Here is a 21,717-nt window from a genome sequence, read left to right as displayed (position 1 = left end):
ACTTACATTGCACAGTGATAGAAACTAACAGTTTTAGCCCACTAGTCCTTATAATGATGACATATAGTAAAACCCTTAAAAAGGGCTAATTTCTACTAGTCCTTATGATACCTTAACTATTGGGCAGTTTGGCAAGGAATATAGGACCCGTGCCAATTTCTAACACTGTTGTATGTCCTGGGGGATGCAAAAAGACGATTCAAAATTGTAGTTTGCATGTTACATATAGCTGACATTTCTATTCAGGTAAATTTTGTTTGTTTGTTTGTTGTTTAACGCCGCACTCAGCAATATTCCAGCTATATGACGGCGGTCTGTAAATAATCGAGTCTGGACCAGACAATCCAGTGACTGACATCATGAACATCGATCCATGAAATTGGGATTGATGACATCAACCAAGTCAGCATGCCTGACCACCCGATCCCATTAGTTGTCTCTTACGACAAGCAAAGTCGCCTTTTACGGCAAGCATTGGTTGCTGAAGACCTATTCTACCCCGGATCTTCACGGGTCTCTATTCAGGTAAGAAATACTCTCAAACTTTAGAGTGCCAAAGGTTGACGTTTACCAATTAAAATCTAAAATTGAAATGCACATCCATAATAGCTTCCGAGGATGTGCATACGACACTAAACATTTTGAACAAATCCCTGAGACAGCAATTTTTGAACCAACACGCATACTGGAAACATTAATATTGTCTACATATTACATCCTCTGTGAATTTCATACACAATTGTTTCAAAGAATTGTGACATATTTACTTATTTTGACTATTACTGACTGTAACTGTTGTAGCTACAGTGGACAAAACATCCCAGCATGCAGACATTATTAGCATGTGGTATTAAGTGGTCCTTGTAAACTCAGCTTTTTGTCAAAAGAAATTACCTCTGGGTATATATAACATGCTACAAAACACCACTTCATTAATCATTGTCATTGGATTTGATAACTTCAGTTTTGCATCAGACCAGTGTTTCCTGTTGGAGGTTTCATTGTGTTAAACATGTTCAATATTGATACATGAATACTAACTGAACAGCATGTATCAAAGCCATGCATGGGAAATATTGTTATTATTATATGTTATTTCATGTATTCAGGTGAAAATATTCTATTTCCTTCATTAGTAAATTCGTAATAGTATGTGAATCAAGACTTTTAATCAAGTAGTAAAAAAATAAATAAAATTCTTGTTTAAAGCTTTGTGTATTTAAGCCAAACCTAATCATGCTTACAATAATTGTTTCCCTGCCTCACTGAGACTAGTGGTATATGCTGAATGACCAACAATTGTTTGCGCAAATACTATTCATTGCTCCATCGGTCCTCCCGACAGTGTGTACCTTTGTTCTCATTTAAATGCTATATTAGAAACAACAAACATTACAGTCATATTTTTTTAAATGCCAACAGCAAAATAAAGAATTTGAATTAAAAAATGTTCTGATCCTACTGTGGGTATATTCTTACAAAAACAAACACAAAAGTAAAAACAAAAACAATCAAAGAGTCCAACTGTGTTTTGAATTCAACCACAGACCAAAGATTTCAAGCAAAATATCCGTAAACCAATGAATAAAAAGAGGCCTAACTATGGTAAGCCTAGATGATCAATATTTCATCCCTCCCACACATTCCACATCAAGTCGGTTTACAGTTTTTATACCGAACTGTCAAAAGCTATAGATGGAAATGTTGGCATTTTAAATCTAGGTAAACACGACCATAAACATGCGAGAGTTCTTCAGAGCTGACGTATGTAAGCTGGTGGCCATGTTGGTTCTATGGGAGTTTTCATCCCTACATGTCTCTGTTTTAGAAACGGGTATAAATCTTGCAGGTGGTTACATCCTTTGGGGGCAATCCTTGTAAATACCGGGAAATTTTTACACTCAGGGCATTATCCATTCTACTAGACTTACACCTGTAGGGTATTCATTCAACCCGTAGAGCATCCATTCAACCTGTAGGGTATTCATTCAACCTGTAGATTATCCATTCAACCTGTAGAGCATCCATTCAACCTGTAGAGCATCCATTCAACCTCTAGGGTATTCATTCAACCTGTGGGGTATTCATTCAACCTGTAGATTATCCATTCAACCTGTAGAGCATCCATTCAACCTGTAGGGTATTCATCAAACCTTTAGGCTATCCATGCAACCTGTAGGGTATTCATTCAACCTGTAGGGTATTCATTCAACCTGTAGGGTATTCATTCAACCTGTAGAGCATCCAATCAACCTGTAGCATATTCATTCAACCTGTAGGGTATTCATTCAGCATGTAATGTATCCATTCAACCTGTAGGGTATTCATTCAACCTGCAGGGTATTCATTCAACCTGTAGGGTATCCATTCAACCTGTAGGGTATATATTCAACCATTTGATATCAATTCAACATGTTGGGTATATATTTGAAACTTTAGCATGTTTAGGGTGCTCATTCAACTTTTAGCATGTTTAGGGTATCCATTCAAAGATACAGTTTCTAATAAAGAGGGTATCCATTCATTCTGCAGGATATTCATTGAATATATAGGGTATCCATTAACCTCTAGGGGATCCATTCAATGAGTAGGGTATTAAATTTACCTCTAGGGTAGTAATTGAACCTCTAAAGTATTCATTATACCTTCAGGGTATTTATTAAAACTTTATGAGCTCTACATTATTAAATATTTTATGCAAATAGCACACAAATTCATTAGAACGAACGCTTTTATACATAGACTTAATATGCAAACAACCCAAGAAAGATTTTATTGTCACATGATACAATAGATCTGGAAATCTTCAGGTGGTGTTTGATGGGAACTCTTAGAAAGTCTGCAGCTCTAAAACTTAAAAACACAATTGATACAATCAACAGACAAATCCTTTAAACACTTTCTTTAAGCAATGAAATTAAATTAATCTTCTGAACCGTCCAATCCTTTTGGTAAAATATAAAAAATATGCATTTTCCAAAAAAGCAATTTATAATGTTCACTTGTTCTGATCATCTGTGTAAATAATGCATCCTAAGGGTTAAGAGTAGAAGCATAACCACATAGAAAATCCTGTCCCATTAAGGGAGTGATCTACAGCAGGGACACAAGCCTGGTGTCTCTGCCAATCTCATATATATTCCAAGCATGAATGCCCAAAACATACATCAATACTACACTTGCTTCTATCTACGAATGTCAATGATACTGACTCGCCTTTTGCTTCAGAAAAAATAATTTTTGTTTTATAGAAAAAGAACCATCAGTTCTTCTTGTCCATGTGCTATATATCAATTCATACTGCTTAAACAATTACATGTTATTAGTGATAACAGTGGATTTCTTGGAGACAGTTTAGGACATTTTATGAGTTCATTAACTTTTAAGAGGATGTTCTTCTTTACCATTACATTCTGGAAGAAAGCCCAAGAAAAAGAACATATCTGAAACTTTGAATGCTGCTGCTGCTGCTCCTGCTGCTGCTGCTGATGATGATGATGACGACGGGGATTAGTGAATGAAATGTAATGTTGCATTAGTGTGAGTGAGTAAGTGAGGTTTTATGCCGCTTTCAGGAATATTCCAGCAACAGCACAGCGAGAGACACCAGAAATGGGCTTCACACACTGTAGCCTGCAACCTCGAGGTATTGCGGTACTTGTTATGTACGCCAGAGACCATATACCGGTATATGGTCTCTGTGTACGCTAAACGGAACAAAATGCACTCACTAACTTTTATGATTATTCGTGTTCTCTATATCAGATGTCATTTATATTATCTAACAATGCATATTTTACTGATAAAACTTCATTATTTAAATAAGTAGCGCCGAGTAAAAGCCGGGCCTTGCAATCAGTTTGACAAGGGAGAGATCTCCATCGTATCGCGGTACAGAGAAAGTTGTGTATGGAGGTCCGAATTGGACAAAAGGTGGACATCATTCTACCAACCACTTAGTATGATCATGCCAGACATCAGTGATTTGTCCAGACAAGTGCAAAGACAGCACAAGTAAAAAATGTGTTATCAGTAATAGGTTTTCAATGCATATTTACCGAAAAGTAAGAGAAAATATTTTAAAAATCAACAACAAAATATCAGGAGTGATATTTTAAGATAGTTTAAAAAAAAAATTGGATGACAATCATTTGTCAAAAAAATGGAAAAATGTTAAACGTCAACAATAAATATATAAAAAGCACCCCTAGTATGCCCAAAGTATGTATTTGTCTTTTGGCTACTTGTGAAGAATGCATTTCTAAGTGTGGCATTATGGCCCCTTTAGATCTTCTAATAGATTCTGGGCACAGTGCGGGGGAAAAATGTGCGGACTAGATGCAGATGATCTAGTTCAAGTTGATAGAGAAAGTTTCCTTGGGGAACTGTGGGTTATATCGTTGGCCATTGATAGATGGGGGTAAGGCAACATAAAAAAGATGCCAGAAGTAAGTATCAACGCGTTAATAACCCCTTAGTTACAGCAGACGCAACATTCTGAGGGAACTGAAATTGTTTATGAAGCGGGCACTTCCTGGTTACTGATATTTATTAATAGACAGCCTCTAAGAGGCGTGTCTCGCGTGAGCTACCGGAAATCACAAATGCTGCGATATGATGAATACTGCGGTACCACGGGGTCGGAGTATACCCACATCGGGAATCAAACCCGGGTCTTCGGTGTGACAAGCTAACCACTAGGCTATCCACACGGTCCTGTTGCATCAGTAAAATCTCACCATACAATGATCGGTTCAGTTTCTCGGACTTGGATTGATTGTTACCCAAAATGTCTTAAACATTTTAAAGATGTTTTCCAAATTTGGTAATGATATAGATTGGTGTCCAATCAAAAGTTAATAAATTCATGAAAATGTCCTGATGACCTTACAATGAATATACCACCACCAACAACAACTATACTAGCAAGACAGGTTTACATTGCCTTGTTTCTAAGCCCTAGAACATGGAAATGGTGCTACCCAATATTCCTACTGACTATTTGTCTAAGCAAGTGTTATACTTCATTTGCTACAACTGCCTTGCAGTGATAGAGGCAGCATTAAATTTCTGTTGTGTACACAATACAACTGCTGATCAATAATAATAATATGTTGGGTGGGTGGTTGACAGTTCATGTTCCCCGTGGAAAAAGATGGTAATTTGTTGTTATATTGACCGGTGTAGGCAGGTGGATGTGATTTCATGTCACAGCAGAGACAGAAACCAGATTGTTACTTACCGTATTCGACATAATAAGCGCCCAGGGCGCTCTCAAAATTAGAAATAGGGGGCCCTTATTAAAATATTATTTTGGCGGGGGAAAAAAGTTGAAAGATACATTTCGTGGTTTATGCTGCAGTCTGAACTGTTTATATACGACAGATATATTTTTCCAGAATTTAATTGCCCATAATTAAGGGTGCATATAACGCACGAGTGTGTATTATACACAAATAAATAAGTCTTGTGTACATTGATCAATGGGAAGGGATGCTAATTGGGATTGTTCACTTGCCAATATATTAGCAAATATCGGCGTGGGCGCTTATTAGAGCGGGGCGCTAATTACACGAATACGGTATATGCTTTTCACAGCCTCTTGTTAGCAAGTCCAGGAAGGTCTTCATGTTGCAACATTGTGTCTGGGTGGAAGGTCTTGGATGTAATGTTTCTGACTGCTCTCATCAGCCTTTTAAGCAAGACAAGGAAGTAACCAGGTGCTTCAGGCCTTTACTATTCAAGTTAACATGTTAAAGGATTCAGACATTTTTTTACTCTAAACAAAAGCTTCCAATCATTGGAAGGGAGATAACTCTATGGTTACTGACAATATATACGTGATAAAGATACAAATGTAATCAACAAACTGTTTTCTTCAATGTTTATCACAGATTTTAACAATTTAGTTTCTTCTAAACTATGACAGGATATATAATTTTAGGTGATTTATTTGGAAAGAGCATTGGCCCTTCATTCAAGACAAGGCAAGGTCGTAACAGTGCAGGATTGAAGGCATTCTCTCTCACTGAGGCAATATCTGAGTTGAAGAATTGTGGGTGGACTGAGGCTGCTTACATCCATGAGGGTGTGTCAAATAAAGGTATCTAACACTGCAGGATACTTAATGTCATTGAGGTGAGACAAGGCAAAGCAGTAAAGTTTCAGGCTTGTATTGAGAGGAAACATATCACAGCGTTGACAGAAAACAAGTGTCCTTCGACTTCGTCAAAGCAAATAACATTAAGGCGGAGGCAATCTCCATCTATATGAATGATTAAATAGATAATATGGAAGAGCTTAATGAATGCTTCAGAGTCTTATCTTTCAAAGACAATCTGACATATAACAAAGGTTGTTTCATTGATTCCAGACTGGCTGAGAGTGGCAGTAAAGATGAAGTAAGAATCTTAATACTACCTCTCATTCCAGTCAACGTTTGAAGATAAAGCTGTGTGATAATGTCTTATTTTATTAGCAAGCGAAAGCTACGAATGAATCCCGGTATTAGCAATGGTTATATCAAGCTGTCCTATATCTGGATCAATAGTCTATGATATCCATGTCTAATATCTGAGAATCACTGAATTTCAAAACATTCACCTTTATGAACTGTCAAACCCCAAATGAAATATTACACCCAAATTATGGAATCATGAATAAAACCAATGCCTTTAACTGTGACTCATAAACTTGGTAAAACTAATACTTAGTGAAACATTGCCGAGTAGCCAAGAGGAGTGATGTGGAGGCCGACTCACATCTTCCCCTACAATCCCACAAGGCTGGCCTCCTGAGGTATTGATTGTTGAAGCAATGCGGGCTAATACATTCTGACAAGTCTACTAATTGCATAGCCATTGGGGCAAATGTGGTCAAAAATCTCATCAAAATCACAACAAGTCTCATCAGGGTGTGATGAAATGCACTTGTCCACTATACACAGTCAGGCACTGTCCCAATAATCCTGATCAGCCCGTTCAGGAATCTGACAATGATGGCCACTTCTTTATGCAAGAAAGTATAAGGGTTTGATTATCGACAGGGGTTATGGTCTGGTTTGATCAGTGGTCCCCATGTACTTATTAAACTGGGCCGCCTTCCTCATTCCTGGTTCCATATTGATTTGTAGTTGCTAGCCAGTATACTGCAATTTCCAAAATTGTTGATGATAATATTACTTTGATCACATTATTCGATCTTGTAGTAACGGCCTGGTAATATTGGATCAATTTTATCAACGGGATTTAGCCTTGGTTAATTTATTAAATACTGCATCATCTGGTATTTGATCATTTCAATATGTACAGAGCACTGATACTGGTATGGTCACTGCAAACATATAACATATATATCTCCACGTCAGCTGTTTTTGAGCCTCACTTTTTTTCTAGCCCCATAAAAATATGGGACCACGTGCCTAATGACGTAATAAAGTTAGACGCTTCAGAGACAACTGAAGACATCAAAGTGTTCGCCACTTGTCGCTGAGTGAGTGAGTTTGGTTTAACGCCACTTGGAACAGTATTTGATTTATTTCAAAGAATATCAGTTTAACGTGGGAGGAAAGCCTGAAGTGATGCAGGTCTCTGAAGTTACCATTTTGGCGAAACCCACGAGCACGGGTATGGTGCTAACAAACCTAGTGACATAATCGGGATGAACCGGGATTCAAACCCACATTCATAGGTTTCTGGTCCGCCAAGGGACGCAACTCTGCACAGCGAATTGCGGCGCCTTAGATGACTTGTCCATCCGTGCGCCCACTTGCCGTTGAAGTTATGTTGCGAATTAAGCTACACAAGGAAAGATGTTCAATAAGTAATGAAAACATACCTCAAAACTTACTTTTTGACGAATGCACATTTTAATCAACCTTGATCTGAAGATAATTTTGAATTGGAACAATCATATGTACCAATTATGGATCGGCTGATTTTTGTAAACTTCCTGTCTGTAATGTCACGTGACTGACCATGTTTCTAACTTGACTGTAATGGGGGGCCTCGAAATTATGTGACAGAACAAGTTGGCACCTGATTGACTCGTCTCGCTCGGCGAGGCATTATCGCTGTACAATTAACAAGACATGGTCATTTGACCATCCAAGTGTTAACAGAAATATAGTTATGATACCTTAACTATTGGGCAGTTTGGCAAGGACTATAGGACTAGCGCCAATTTCCATCGCTGCTGTGTAATATTTGCCTGTTTGTAAAGAGTAACAAAATATAATACCCTAAAGGTAATGCAATGTTGCATAAAAAATATTTGGGGAAACGTATTAACAGCTCAGGTAATGGGAGCCTATTTGTACCATATTTACGTTGGCAGAAATCCATAAATGAATTTACTCTAAGTAATGGCTTTATTCCCAGGAAATAGGAAGTTATTAAAAGAGATACATGTTCTAAGAAATGGGAATTATATATCGTTCAAGAAACCATTACAATACAATAAACATGGAATGAGCCATTCAATAAAGCTTGTACTAATTAAAGAATGCTATAACAGCCATGAGGTAGTTATCTACTCATTATTCATATCCAGATGACGAGAAGCATTAACCTTTTTTCTCAAGCCTCCTTCCAGGTCTAAAAGGGAGTCAATGGGCTGGGCATATTGGCAGTCCATGCATGATTGATTCACACTTTCAAATACCATCATATTTGTCTGAGTCACATGTTAACACAGCATCAGTTCATCAGTTAATGATTACTATAATTACACAAAGACATTGTTTTAATTTCACACATGGCACTATTTACAACCTCTATATCTGGATGGGGGCCTGATGGCCCAGTTGTCAAAGGCAGAGTTGTGTCCCTTAGGCACCTCATAAACCAATGAAAATGGGTTAAAGGGGCACTGATCTAACGCAATTCCCCGGACTGGTTGTTGCCTTTGTTATTGTTTTTTCCCCCGTGAGTACCCGGATGATACGCAACGCAAATGAGCGTGACCAGAGACTGGGCTACCGTCTGCAAGGACAGCTAAATAAACTTGGAGGCCGGAGGCAATATTTGTTTTACGCATTTTTGCATTGGTTAACTGTGATCTATACAGATTTCGACAAAAGGGCGCATGTTGATTAATTTCTTCAGCCTAAACAAGCAGACAAAAAGAACAGCGGAGCTCATCGGATGTCGTCATTTGGAAATACCCCAGATGGTTATAGTTTTATACTAAAAAAAGTATCCATGCAGTGAAAGCATTTTCGGATTTCGGCTTGCGTCGATAATAAGATTACTACTCCCTTGTTGACATCCACGTTTTCTCGCATAACCCTTCACTTGTGTATTTGTCGTCATTCACTTGATGCTCTGTTAATGAATTTATTACAAGTACAATTAGTGGTAGAACCACTTAGATTACCTGACAAAGGTTCCCATTTGGCATTTATTGTGTCTGGGGTAATTATTCAATCTAAATCCAGGTTTGAAGTGAGGTGAAATGTGTGTTATGTAATATGCACGTGGCAGCCCAGCAAGAGATGAATGATCAGTTGATTTATTTTTTTGTAAATCAACGGAACGTTCCTAGTCATCAAAGGATTAACAGAAAATACGTTGATTGATTAATCACTGTTATCTTGCACAGTGGATATGTCAAGAGTGAGTGTTTACATGTCTAGGTTTACTAAAACAAAGGGAATACATTCATACCATGGCGTGAAGTGCCGATGTAAAAACAACATACTTTGTTCAAAGGGTTAACTTATAATACGTTGATTGATTGATCATTGTTATCTATCACTCAATGGATTTTTTAGGAACCGTGAACGTTATGAAAATAGTTGTCACGTGGGCCTTCTCAGCCGACCATTGAGACTTGACACCTATGTGAAACACCAGAAACAATCCAAGTGATCAGTTGAGAAACGAACACGGGTTATAATATCCCGAAACGACATATATCTTTTAAAATATTTGATTGTTACTGAGACACGTGACATCGAATAAGTTTCTTTGTACATCTGCAGACGAGTGGGATATTGTTCCTTTGTGTGGATATTCACGGATACATTCCTCGAACAAGGACGCTGCCTAAAATTTATACACATAAATTTGGTAGGTTGTAATTATGATATTTGCATTTTGTTTTCCTTCATTTGAACCGATTCGTTCTTGTTTCTCTACGTCTTGGTTGGGAAATTCTTCAATGCGCGATAGACGTTGTTTTCACAGGTCGTTTCTTTTGTAAGCGTGTATATATTACCGTCAATTTGTAAAATGCGATTCTCTCAGGCAATTTATAAAATGTGTAAATATTTCAGTCATTTTGACTAAAAAATCTGTCCAGATTGATTAAGACGATCAAAAGGGCCTACAAACATCACAACAGATTATTATGTAGGATTAGAAGCCAAACAACATAGAAATGTACTTTTCTCAACGTAACATTTTCAGTCTCTTGGTGATGACATTAAACATCAAAATGTTTGAAATTCGTTATCATAATAATACAGAGGGAAATGTTTTTCAGTCACTTTGTAAAATAACTGAATATTTAGACGTTTAATAAATTTGTTACACATTTGACAGTAAAAGAAAATACACACTATGAAAAAGCAATGCTCAGGTGAAATATGTACTTTGTGTTGCAAGTCAAAATAGTGTAAACGAAAATCGCAAAATTACCAAGCAAGTGACTTATCAAAACTTCGTCACCATTACCGATGCTACCCACAAAGATACCTACATTTCCTTATTATCTCGAAAACTGTATTTCTTTTTGTTCATCAATGTGACCATACGCCCTTATTACTACCAATAAAAGCGACTAATGCGCTTACGAATGGCGCAGCAGAGGTCGCGAACTAGTCTAGATTTCTGCTATACATCCGGGTACTCACTGAGAAAAAACAATAACAAAGGCAACAACCAGTCCCGGGGAATTGCGTTAGATCAGTGCCCCTTTAAGATCCCAGTTCGCCCTGATTATGATTCTAGGTTTGTCAGCACCATACTTCTGTTCGTGGGTTTCACCAAAATGGTAAACATCGGAGACCTGAATCACTTCGGTATGTCCTCCTACACTAGACTGATATGCTGTGAAATAACTGGAATACTGTTCAAACCCAACACTCACTCATTCACTCAAATACTAAGGTATGTACTTCAAGGTATAAGTGCTTTTACAAAATCACAATATGATGAAAAAGAATATGATCCCGGTTACTTTGGTTATTGAGTATATAAATATATATAACCCAAACTTTTGACGGATAGATATAATCAGATATGTCAGATATATTTAAATATACACTTGACATATTATGTGAATCATTTCTGTGTATCATGGAAATACAAAATATACTACTCAACATTTACTAAGGATCAAAATATTCATCTTTATAATAGTCAAAATACTCAAAGGTGTGAACCTTAGCAAATGTTGAATAGCTCTACTATATCCCTATCAAAAGTAGAGTATTATATCTGGCACAACTTCATGATTGAGGAAATGTTAATAAATAGGATCAATTCATTACTTTTCCTCATTTTAGTCAATTTAATCTCATCACTCGTTGCTAAAATGAACACTCCCCTGTGGCGTGTCTTTTTACCCTTTCACAGTACACAGGGGTCCTCGGGATGAAAATATAACCTAATGCATCTTTGTCTAAGATGGGGATGGACGTTGTTCATTGATCTCACAGGCAGCTACTTGGGCCCCCTATGGACCCATACAATGGTACATACTGAAATCAGGCTGGAACACTTTCCAAATTTATCCAGCAGCTACGAAAATAACCACAAAATTGATGACTTAATTGACTTGTTTAAATGTAACTTTCAACTGTTAATGTTGTGTGAAGGCTGACGCACCTGAGTTCTGGGACTCGACAAGGTGATGAAAAAGAGATTTAAATGCCTCCCCTGGTAGGTTACCATACAGGCCTAGCCAAAGATTAAAAGTCGCAATCATACATATCAGTCCTTGTCAAACACATTTGAGCCTACAAGCCCTGCTGTTTCTTTATCCATATATTTTAGTCATACTTACTAAAGTGAAGGCAATTAAATTGCCTTTGGCTTCAGACAAGTTACTGAAGTTGCAGGCTGATACATACCCTGTAGTGTTAAAATTAAGAATGGAAGTCATTATTCTAAGAGATTTAGGGGTCCCTAGCTGTCTGTGCCTGAAAGCGTTTGAGTCTACTAGCCTGAACTTGGCTGGAAGCATCATTTTCTATAGATTTTGATGTTGTATTAGACTATTAGTATCAGCTGAGCTTACTGGACTAAACAGAATTTTACTAGACTAGTGGCTTAAGTCGCCGACTTCCCTCGACAAAGACGCTGTAAGTAATAAGCCACATGAACCCCAAAATCTGTCAAATTCTAACTTTTTCATATTAAACAGTCAGGTAGGAGCAAAAATTATAACCATTTGAGCTGTTACCCCAGAAACATACAGAATAACCGTTTTTATGTTAAAAATTGAGAAAACCAACTTATAAGATACCATGACTATTTCGCTAGATTTCGCTGTGCTGAGATGTTTGGCTATATTTGGGTGCTGTACTGAAAACATGGAAACTTTCTTGTATACTACTCTAAAGAAGTTAAGGACCAGCTGATTCTTTCATATTACTATAGTTAATCTGTCATGGTATCTAACTTCTATAGAGTAGTATATTAGCTCAGGGTACCCTCCTCTATACTAAACATTGCAGAGTACCCTCCTTACAGTGGGTTGGGGGCTGCTTGTACTAGTCCAGAGTTATGGTTGTTTTATAGTGTTAGCCAATGAAATTCCTGTCAGCGAGTGCAAAGTCCCAAATTTCCCCATTGTTTTAACATTACAAGGGCAATTTATCTTTACCCGGGCAAGTAAATCTTTTGAATTTAGTCCTTATCCTGCACTACAGACACTTGACTGGGTTATATAAGATAGCTCCGTGATAAATCGAAACTATCGAAATCGAAATCGAAGAATGAAGCATTGTTTATTTCACAATAAAACATTGTTCTATCATGACGTCATTTTTGGATATACAAACATTTGCTCGCAACTTGATGTCATATATTGGAGGACGTTACTTTGAGAGGGAGTGTCTAGCGAGTTGTTCCCCATAGATGTAGCTGGGCAACGCAGATAAACGCAGTGGCCAAACGATCGCATCCAAAAGAGGGCAAGATATTACAATCGGTATTGGGAGAAAAGGTACAGATAGTCGACGTGAGGATTGTGATAATATGCGGGAAATTACAAACTTAACTCACCTGTTCCTAAAATGGACTTGTCCGACATAGCTGAGGTCAGATTCTAATTAATGAGTCATCATTATTAAAATACGGGTAAATATTTTTAAAGCTTGTACATTTTATTAACATCATTAAAGGGGCTGTACAAAATGTCGATATCTCATATAAGAAATAAACGACTCGTGATCATTGTTTATCGTACAATAAAACACTGCAGAGAGAATAAAACATGAGGGACGTATGGTTTATTCTCACTGCAGTGTTTTATTGTGCGATAAACAATTCCCACCCATTGTTTAGTTCTTAAATCGTGGAACTGCAACTGCAGCTAACATGCTACAGGCTAACTAACATGTAACATCAGCATACTGGTCCCGCCTAGACTGCCCGGCTCAGTTCACGCTGTGAAGATGAAACGATAATAAATTGAGCGTTTGCTTATTGTGAAACATATCCCACCTCCTGTAACTGAAACAGTGGATCAATAACAACCTTCTGCCAGTAACAGGTGTTTAATTTAATGCAAGAAATCCTGAAACCTCAGTTGTGATTTATTCTGAGTTCTAAGATATCTCAACTAATTAAAATATGCTGTTTTGTTCAGTTTTATATGTATTAAGTTAGAATTAAGGTTAAGGAGTGCCAATATAATTAATACATGTAACATGCTGCTGTAATCCTGGTAATATAGATATTTTTGTTAGGGTTAGTGTTAGGGTTAGGGTTAGTGTTAGGGTTAGGGTTCGGGCAGGTTAGGTGAGGCTTGCGGTCAGCGAGTTTGGTTTAACGTCACTTAAAGGGACACAACACTCCAAGTTCATGAAAGTATCGAAATACGGTTTGATATTTTCTTTGTGGACTCAAAATTGACTTCTTATGGACTATAGTTTTGACTGTTTTGACTCATGTTTGGCACTATTCTTGCTGCAGTGGGCAAAGCGACACACATTTGAGGATGGAAGAATGAGAAGCTATATTTCATAACAAAGGATATTCAATAAAGAGCTACAGCGAGACTGACATCTGTTTTTGCTGTTGATTTTTGCATACTCGACTTGAAAGGGTGAAGCTATCGGTCAATATCATATTATGCACAATAAAAAACTACATAGTATCCATTCAGAGAATTAATGTAAACGAACAGGTGATAACAAACTTGGTGAATAAAAATGTGATGTTTTACCATTTACGTTGGAATTTCTGCTTGGGATTGTTTTATATGCAGAAATAAAGATTGCTGTGTGTATTTTCTTGCAAACTAAGCCAGAAATAGCAATCAGCTGTACACACATTTTCTACCAATCTACCAGAGATTTGGTTAAAAAATACTTAATAACATAAAAATGATCGGATGTATTATATATGAAGCTATTAGTTTATCAGAAATCATCATTATGAGTTATTTAGTTGCAGCTTTAACCATATATATTTAAAAAAATAATAACCACAGGGGGAGCATCTTGGAACAACTGTTTGCTATTGCCATATTTTACATATGGAACAATTTGATCAGTCACCTTTGAGGCCTCCCACGTTCTATCTATAGCAAATGAATGAAAACAAAATGCAAACATTGTAATCACAACTAACCAAAATTATATGTATAATATTAGGCAGTTACCTTGTTCGAGGAACATATCCATCAATATCCACATAAAGGAACAATATCCCATATATCTGAAGCTGTACAAAGAAACTTGTCCGATGTCACATGTCTTTGTAACAATGTAATATTTTAAAACATATGTTTCAGGATATTATAACCTCATGGAACTGATCACGTAAGTTTGTGTCAGGTGTTCCACAAAGGCGTCATGTCTCGTTCGTCAGTTGAGTTAGCACAACGTGACAACTATGTTCATGATGTCCACGGTTCTTTGAAACAATGAACAAAGTTAGATGATAATGAATAATCTATCAATATATTATCGGCTTATAATTTGAACAAAGTATGCTGTTTTTATATAGGCACTTCACATCCAGATATGGGTGTATTCTGTCTGCTTCTGTAAAACCTACCGGTACTTATTTCGACAAATCCACTGTGCAAGAAAACAGTGATTAATCAACCAACGTTTAATCGTTTATTCCCTTGATCGAATATTTTTGCAACTCAACTGACCAATCCTTTCTTGCTGCGTTGCAACGTGCATATTTCATAACACAGCGTTAGAAATTGGCACTAGTCCTATAGTCCTTGCCAAACTGCCCAATAATTAAGGTATCATAAGGACTAGTAGAAATTTGCCACTTTTAGGGGTTTTGCTATATGTTATCATTGTAAATTAATTAATTGTGAATTAAAAATGTTTTTATCCCTGTAACATGTAATTCACCACATAGGACCTGGATTTATAACACAATCTTAGAGTGAATAACTACCCCCAGACACAAGAAACACAAAATGCGAACCATATGTAATGCATATATATACAGGTAGGAGGCAGAGTTTAAATTATACATCCCCATCTACTCAACTGTATAAACATACATAACATGCACGTCACTATATAAATGCAATAATTGTGGATGCAACATTAAACCCCTTTTCACCTACCCTCTCCTGAATGCTTCTAAAGATATGGTTATTAGGGGAACTTTGGCCAAGTCTCCTGTCCACAAGACTAAAAGAGTTAACTCCCTTGATTGAGTGCATGTTGAGTTTTCTTGCTGTTAGGAGATTTTATGTCTCTTCAATAAACCATACAAAGGTATGAACACACTGAGAACTGCCATTAGAAACCCCGATGAAACACTACATGGACACAGATATCTATTATATGGTCTCTGATGGACAGAACAAGTTGAAGACAGCTTATGACAGTCTAGCAAGTGGGGATAGATTCTGTCAGTTCTAGGATTCTTGCTTTAAGATATTTAATGTCTCTTCAATAAACCACATAAAGTTGACGCTGCATTTAGCAATATTCAAGCAATATGACAGTGGTCAGAAAATAATCAAGTCTGGACCAGACAAACCAGTGATTGATATTATCAGCAACAATCCACACCGCTGGGTACAATGACACACTAACAACTGAGTCATCAACCAAAAACAGACTCTCCACAAAGTTTGATGAAACCAGCATCACACTACATGGACTGGAAAGGTAAAGGCTTTCTATAATATTCTGGGAAGCTGGGATAGTTCTGTGTGCTCACAGATTCAGCCAACTTATGCTTCTACAGAGAAGAAGAATATGACATATAATTGTTTTGCTGAACACATATACCTATTTCATAGGCTGTCTGTAAGACATAGATTTCACAGCCACTGGCTCTCAACAATTCCATTGTGAAGCATCAGAAGCTGGGTTACCATAACAAAGTCCCAGCATTCATGAGTCCTGTATTCACCATGTTTACATACAGTGTGTACCTGTTACCATGGTTACTTAGAGTTATCCCATCATGCCCAGAAATCTTGAAATTTGGCCAATTACAGTATACCAGGATCAATGAGAAAACAAGTACAGAAATCAAACTCATATCCAGAAGATCTACAACAACAACAACAACAACAACAACAACAATGTATTTGGGTCCTGTCTAAAGATCGATAATAAATAGCAATCACAAATTGATAATTTCACCATATAGTGCACAAATGCAAATTTTCATTAGTCACATTGACCGTGTATTTGACAATCCAGAAGTTGGTCACTGAAGAAACAAAAGCTGCACAGTACCACTTTATCTTTCACTTGACCACTTCACTCTGAATTCAGATAAACTGGCAGGCCGCTTTACTTTACCTTCTTTACAATAACAAATAATTTCCCGATGTTGCTGTGCTACTTATTCAGTTTTCAGCATGCATCACCATTTCAAGGATGATGTCATAATCATGTTATCATGGCCATGACATTGCTATGTCATCACATAATGATATAAAGAAGGTCATGGTTCAGAACACATTCACTTTCACTCAAAGTAGTTTGCATGATAATTAAACAACCTGTTGTAATTCTGGGACTAAAATATGAATATTTACTGTATACCTTCTGTCCTATTAGTAAGGAATGTGCACAAGCTCCTTTCTTTTTAATGGATTCTATGTATTTTCGCCACCCTTTTGAGCCACCCACTTGATGACAAGGGGGCTGAGAAGGCTTACCCCCCACACAACAACTTGAAACACATATTTTCAAAGCTCATGTCATTTTTAGTTTACAAAGTTGATAAAACTACTGGTACATATTTGGCCCCAATGGAGTCACTGATTAGAGTTGCCGCACACCACTATGGAATTTCTATTTTTGAATAATATTTCTGTGTTGTGTTCAGTTTTGAGGTTAAAATCATATTAAACCATGCAAGCACAATCATTTTGTTTCACTTATTTTGAGCTTTACCACCAATTAACACTTTTACTGTAAGTCAGTAATTCTTGGCTTCATGCCTCATATATGACGGATTGACTAAACAAATGTACATGACTTTTTGAAGTTTACAGGAAAAACAAAGACTGACTGACTAGGCTCAAGCAAACTGCCATCAAGTAAGTTTGCACCTGTCTGATTATCATAAGTCACAAGCACCTGTTTTCTCCATCTATAAAAACAGTTCCATGTCATGTTCTGTATACATGTTTCAATGTATGAGTCTGTGCCTCATCATCATAACTCACAGTGAAGGCATTTTGTTACAATTAGTAACAAATGTTACTGTAAAACATTACGGATATTTCTACAGTGACATATTGCAACTTCAAATGAACAACAGATTCAACACTTGTATGAAGAGGTACATTCTGAAATTTGGAACAGTTTATCATACAATCAACATAATCAAGATCAATCAACATACAAAGAAGCACTTACCTCGTTCTAGTCACAACTATGGATTATAGAGATCGATAATTGCTAATATCGATCAAATATAGATAAACATCAGAGAGGTAACTTTAAGCAAATAAGCAAGAAAGACCTGATAGAAACGTCACGCCGAAGACCCGGGTTCGATTCCCGACATGGGTACAATGTGTGAAGCCCATTTGTGGTGTCCCCCGCCGTGATATTGCTGGAATATTGCTAAAAGCGGCTTAAAACCATACTCACTCACTCACTATTATCGATGATAACAATTTCATATCAAGAATCGTTAATATTTCTTCCCATCGACGATAATTTGGATTATTGATCTTTTTAGCCAGCCCTAGAATTAAGAATGTATATTTAAGAAAGGCCAGGCCTATTTCAATTCTTGTCTAACAGATTATCAATCTGCAAAGTGACAGGATGCCAAAAAAATATTTTGGTTAACTTTAGTATGTCTTATGTAACTTATTATTTTTATTTCTTTTGTTTAGTTAGCCTTCCTGATGTATTTCTTTACACAAGCTATTGTATTATAAATTGTAATAAATCTATTTTTTATTTAGATGTCATTTCAATATTTATAGTCAGCGTTCCCGTTTACAGGTCATTACCAGTTTTTTACCGGTAAAATTAGGCGTGGACCAGTAATTCACGTGACTGCCAGTCCCCGTGGACCGGCAAATAAAGTACATTATAAATCTTTGTTGTTGAACAAAACATCGGTGATATTCATATAAGTACATTTTTCGAACAAAGTCAGCTTGTCTGTTACCACTATTTTTAGCGAATTCGTCTCGAAATATGAAAAAAAGTAGAGAAATTTGTGTGAATGACGTTTAGATCTAATTAAGTTACTTCAGAGATGACATCTTTGCACTGAACATGATGTTGAGAGAATTAAAACCAAATAATTTTCATACTTTTTTTTATTTGTTGAAAGTTGGGACTTGAAAAAAATAGAGGGGACTGGTAATTTTTAGAGTTGCCAGTCCACAAGGACTGGCAGTTTCAAAAGCCAGTGGGAATACTGATAGTTATCACATTTTAACTTCTTGGCACTAATTGTTTTTATCAAACAAAATCAAGGCAGGTTTAGAACTTAACACTAGCATGCTAGCCCAGGGCTGGTACAAATTCCCGTGGGCTAGTAAAAACTTCACAATATCCCCATTGTTTTAACATTACAAGGGCATTTTATCTTTACTAGTAACTGTTTTGAGTTTAAATCTAACCCTGGAAGGGTAGGCTTATCTGAAAACAGGAGTAAAATTGGTCCTGCTAAATTTTGATGATGTGGTTATTGTCCTGATTACATGCATCTTAGACATGTAAGAGTTAGAAACCATGTACAAGTGAAACAAATTGTCACATGGTATATTGTTTATCAAACAAATGTGAAATATACTCACACGCAAAAGAAACGCAAGTGGTTTCAAGCAAATAGGTAACAAACATGGAACCATAAATTGATATGAGTTTTAGCATGTAGTGAAGCCTGATGGTGTTATCAATATTTTTGGTTGCATTTTGGAAGCCCCGAGTAAAAACGCAACATAAAAAACAAGTAGCCAAAACGCACCATTTCAATGAATGTGTGGGTATCATGCACCCATTTCTCATGAAATCGAAAATGCACGAACTGTCACAAACTGTAGTGGGTATAAAACTGTGCCTGATTCTTGGACCTACCACTATTTGGTCAACAATGCCACGCCTAACTCAAATTCAGAGAAACCAGGCTATCGGACGTTTGGAAGCTGGAGAGTCTGTCCAAGATGTTGCCCGTCATCTCAACGTTAACATAACCACAATTTACCATCTCCTACAATGCTACACAGACCACAAATGACCTTCCTCGGAGCAGTCATCCTAGGGTCACCCCACCTCTCCTGTTCTCCAACCACGGCATCGACAAGCACAACTTCAGTGGGCACAGGGTCATCGCAATTGGCGTCCTCATGAGTGGAGGCGTGTCATCTTCTCTGATGTAAGTCGCTTTTGTGTCTCCCATGCAGACGGAAGAGTCAGAATTTGGCGGCGTCAAGGTGATCATTTCGCTGACAGAAACATTGTGGAAAGGGATCCATGGGGTGGACCTAGCGTCATGATATGGGCAGGGATTGGACTTAATGCGAGACTTGGACCCATGTGCTTTCTGAATGTTGGTCAAGGTTGCGGACACGGCGTCACTGCTCAGCGGTATATCGACCAAGTAATCAGACCCCACGTTCTTCCATTTTTTGCACACCTCAACAACACAATTTCCAGCAGGACAATGCTCGTCCCCATGTTGCCAGAGCTACCATGGCCTTTCTGCAATAACACAACATCAGTGTTCTACTGTGGCCAGCCCTCAGCCCTGATCTGAAACCCATCGAACACTTGTGGGATGAGGTTCAAAGGCGCCTGCACAATGTGCGCCCAGTCCCTACAACTGCCGATGAACTACGCACAGCTGCTCTGGGCCTAGAATCCCTAGGGCCTTCACAATAGGATCCACTCAATGTACAGGAGATGTGTGGTAGTGATCAATGCTAATGGTGGTCACACCAGGTTTTGACTGACATTTTGGGTATCGACCCGAAACTGTGTAAGCCCTTGACATTTGAAAAAAACAATTATGTCATCTGCCTTTTAATCCATTAAACTGTCTTCAGTCACATTTTGTCAATCTTGCGATATTAGTATTTCTTGTCTTTACTGTTGAAAATAAATAATATGTATACCGCATACTCAACTTGCGTTTCTTTGGCGTGTGAGTATATATATGACAACAGACTGTTCTGACAGGTGTACAGTACTTCACATGAACCCAACATTGACAGGTTGGATGTGTGCACTGTGAAGTCTGCACCTTTGATGATGTTATACCTCTCATTAGAACTTGCTAAATCATGATCAATACAGCTGTAAAAAAAAAAGGTGTCATTCTAAATCAGGACAATCAATGATAATATATAAGATGATTTCTGCGGAAAGGTTATTTTGAATTCCACTAACAATTCTAAAACAGAGTGACATACATGCACCTACAATGCGTGCACTTGCTTATCTGTGTGAAGCATTTATCTTCCTGAAATCAAACATTATGCTGACCCATTGAACGGGTAGGGTAATTTCAGCAGCTCTGAACTTCAAAGAGACAAACTTTCACACCTTACTTCAATAAGAAGAAGCATGCGTTCGGGGTAATATCTTTGGCAGATGACATATCTATGTTACAGAAAAAGCGTTCACAGAAAACAGAAAAATATTCGTCTGCTAGCAAACGTCGACTGCTACAGTTCCCAAGGAACGACTGATGCGAACACAGTTGTGTGACAAAATAAACAAAACTACTTTTCATGTTATTGTCATATTAAGGGAGCACAATTGTATGTCTTCGATGTGCACCATACATCAATGATTGTGTTCATATATTAAACAGAAGCTTATAAATACACCTACCTTTCAATGCCAACAACTGTTCTCGTTCTCTTCCGCCCTCCATGATTGCTTGAAATACAGCTCCGCACAGAACGGGCACTACTTCCGGTTTTGTAAAGTTCCGATTTTAAATTTGATAGTTGATTAGTATTAAAAGTTACAGAATTATTCAACATTTGAGGAGCGATATCTTTATGTGGAACCATATAAGATATATTTTGACGATTTGTCTAAGATTACATGGAAATAAACGTCAC

At 37.4% G+C, this 21,717-nt stretch overlaps 1 protein-coding gene across 2 annotated transcripts in view; it reads right to left on the bottom strand.

The window, feature by feature from the left end:
* LOC139478339 (trafficking protein particle complex subunit 13-like) overlaps positions 1–21,538 on the bottom strand; it is a 201,364-nt gene extending 179,826 nt beyond the window's left edge. For both annotated transcript variants that reach the window (XM_071260773.1, XM_071260774.1), the window contains exon 1: positions 21,482–21,538. In XM_071260773.1, coding sequence (XP_071116874.1) covers positions 21,482–21,524 — 43 coding nt within the window. In that variant the 5' untranslated portion in view covers positions 21,525–21,538. The remainder of the gene's footprint in view (positions 1–21,481) is intronic.
* Positions 21,539–21,717: the final 179 nt, after the last annotated feature.

Source organism: Haliotis cracherodii, unplaced genomic scaffold (genome assembly GCF_022045235.1).
Source record: "Haliotis cracherodii isolate W230 unplaced genomic scaffold, xgHalCrac1.p SCAF_4, whole genome shotgun sequence".
In the NCBI taxonomy this organism is placed as follows: Eukaryota; Metazoa; Mollusca; class Gastropoda; order Lepetellida; family Haliotidae; genus Haliotis; species Haliotis cracherodii.
This window is presented reverse-complemented; position numbering and strand designations above follow the sequence as displayed.